The sequence below is a fragment of the Sinocyclocheilus grahami genome, unplaced genomic scaffold (assembly GCF_001515645.1).
Source record: "Sinocyclocheilus grahami isolate Dianchi unplaced genomic scaffold, SAMN03320097.WGS_v1.1 scaffold492.1, whole genome shotgun sequence".
NCBI classification, from domain to species: domain Eukaryota; kingdom Metazoa; phylum Chordata; class Actinopteri; order Cypriniformes; family Cyprinidae; genus Sinocyclocheilus; species Sinocyclocheilus grahami.
Genome location: NW_015505671.1, coordinates 45776 through 46661, shown reverse-complemented (window position 1 = coordinate 46661; position 886 = coordinate 45776). Strand labels below are relative to the sequence as shown.

General features: G+C 35.2%; 1 protein-coding gene across 1 annotated transcript in view; it reads left to right on the top strand.

The window, feature by feature from the left end:
- LOC107554145 (laminin subunit alpha-2-like) overlaps positions 1 to 886 on the top strand; it is a 268279-nt gene that overhangs the window by 233717 nt on the left and 33676 nt on the right. Inside the window, 1 exon segment of the mRNA XM_016236572.1 lies at positions 746 to 885. Coding sequence (XP_016092058.1) covers positions 746 to 885 — 140 coding nt within the window.

The window sequence follows — 886 nt, the reverse complement described above, 5'->3', positions numbered from 1 at the left end:
GTGTGTGTGTGTGTGTGTGTGTGTGTGTGTGTGTGTGTGAAACCTAATAAAATAAAATTAACAATAAAAAGTAAAAAATAAAGAACAAATATTCTCTTAAAATAATTCAAGTGTCTTTTCAAGAGGTGTAATCTAGAGAGGTGATAAATTTGTCACAGATCATTGTTTTAAAATGGAAATTTATGTTTATGAGTGGGTCTTACAAAGCATTTTTCTTTATAATGAAAAAATTTGAAATTATATTTCTTTCAGAAAATTGAAACCTGAAAGAAAAGAAACTTGAGAACCATTAGGATTTGTTTAGGATTGTGAAATTGATTTATGACAATTAATCACAGCTCTCCACCATAATGACTGAAAATATAATAATAACCATAGCAATAATTGATGAATATAATCAAAACTGGAAAGTGTGGTAGTATTTATAGTGCTGATGTAAATGTATGCTGATTCAGTCTACTGAGAATCATTGAGACGAATAGAAATGTAATGAAAACTCAAAATTAAAATGCCTGGATGCCTGAATTTGGAGTGAAATGTGCTTAATTGGCATGAAAATTAAATAAATAGTTCTTAACTAACAGGTTCGTTTAAATGTATCTTACAACTTTTTTCTTTGATTATGGAGTAGAATATGACCTGAGCGTATTCCTCAAAACGAATGCTGTTCTTCTGCTTAGTGAACACGATGTTTGAGACGTGCAGCTAAGCGTGATGTGTTTTCTCGTTGTGTGGATGACGGTAGATCTAGCAGCGAAGATCCAGGCCACTAAGCTGAAGGCAGCGGAGGCCAACGACACGGCCATAGACGTGCTCCACCGCCTGAAGGACATGACCCTCAACCTGATGGGCCTGAAGAGGAACCACAGCAAACTGGAGGACGACG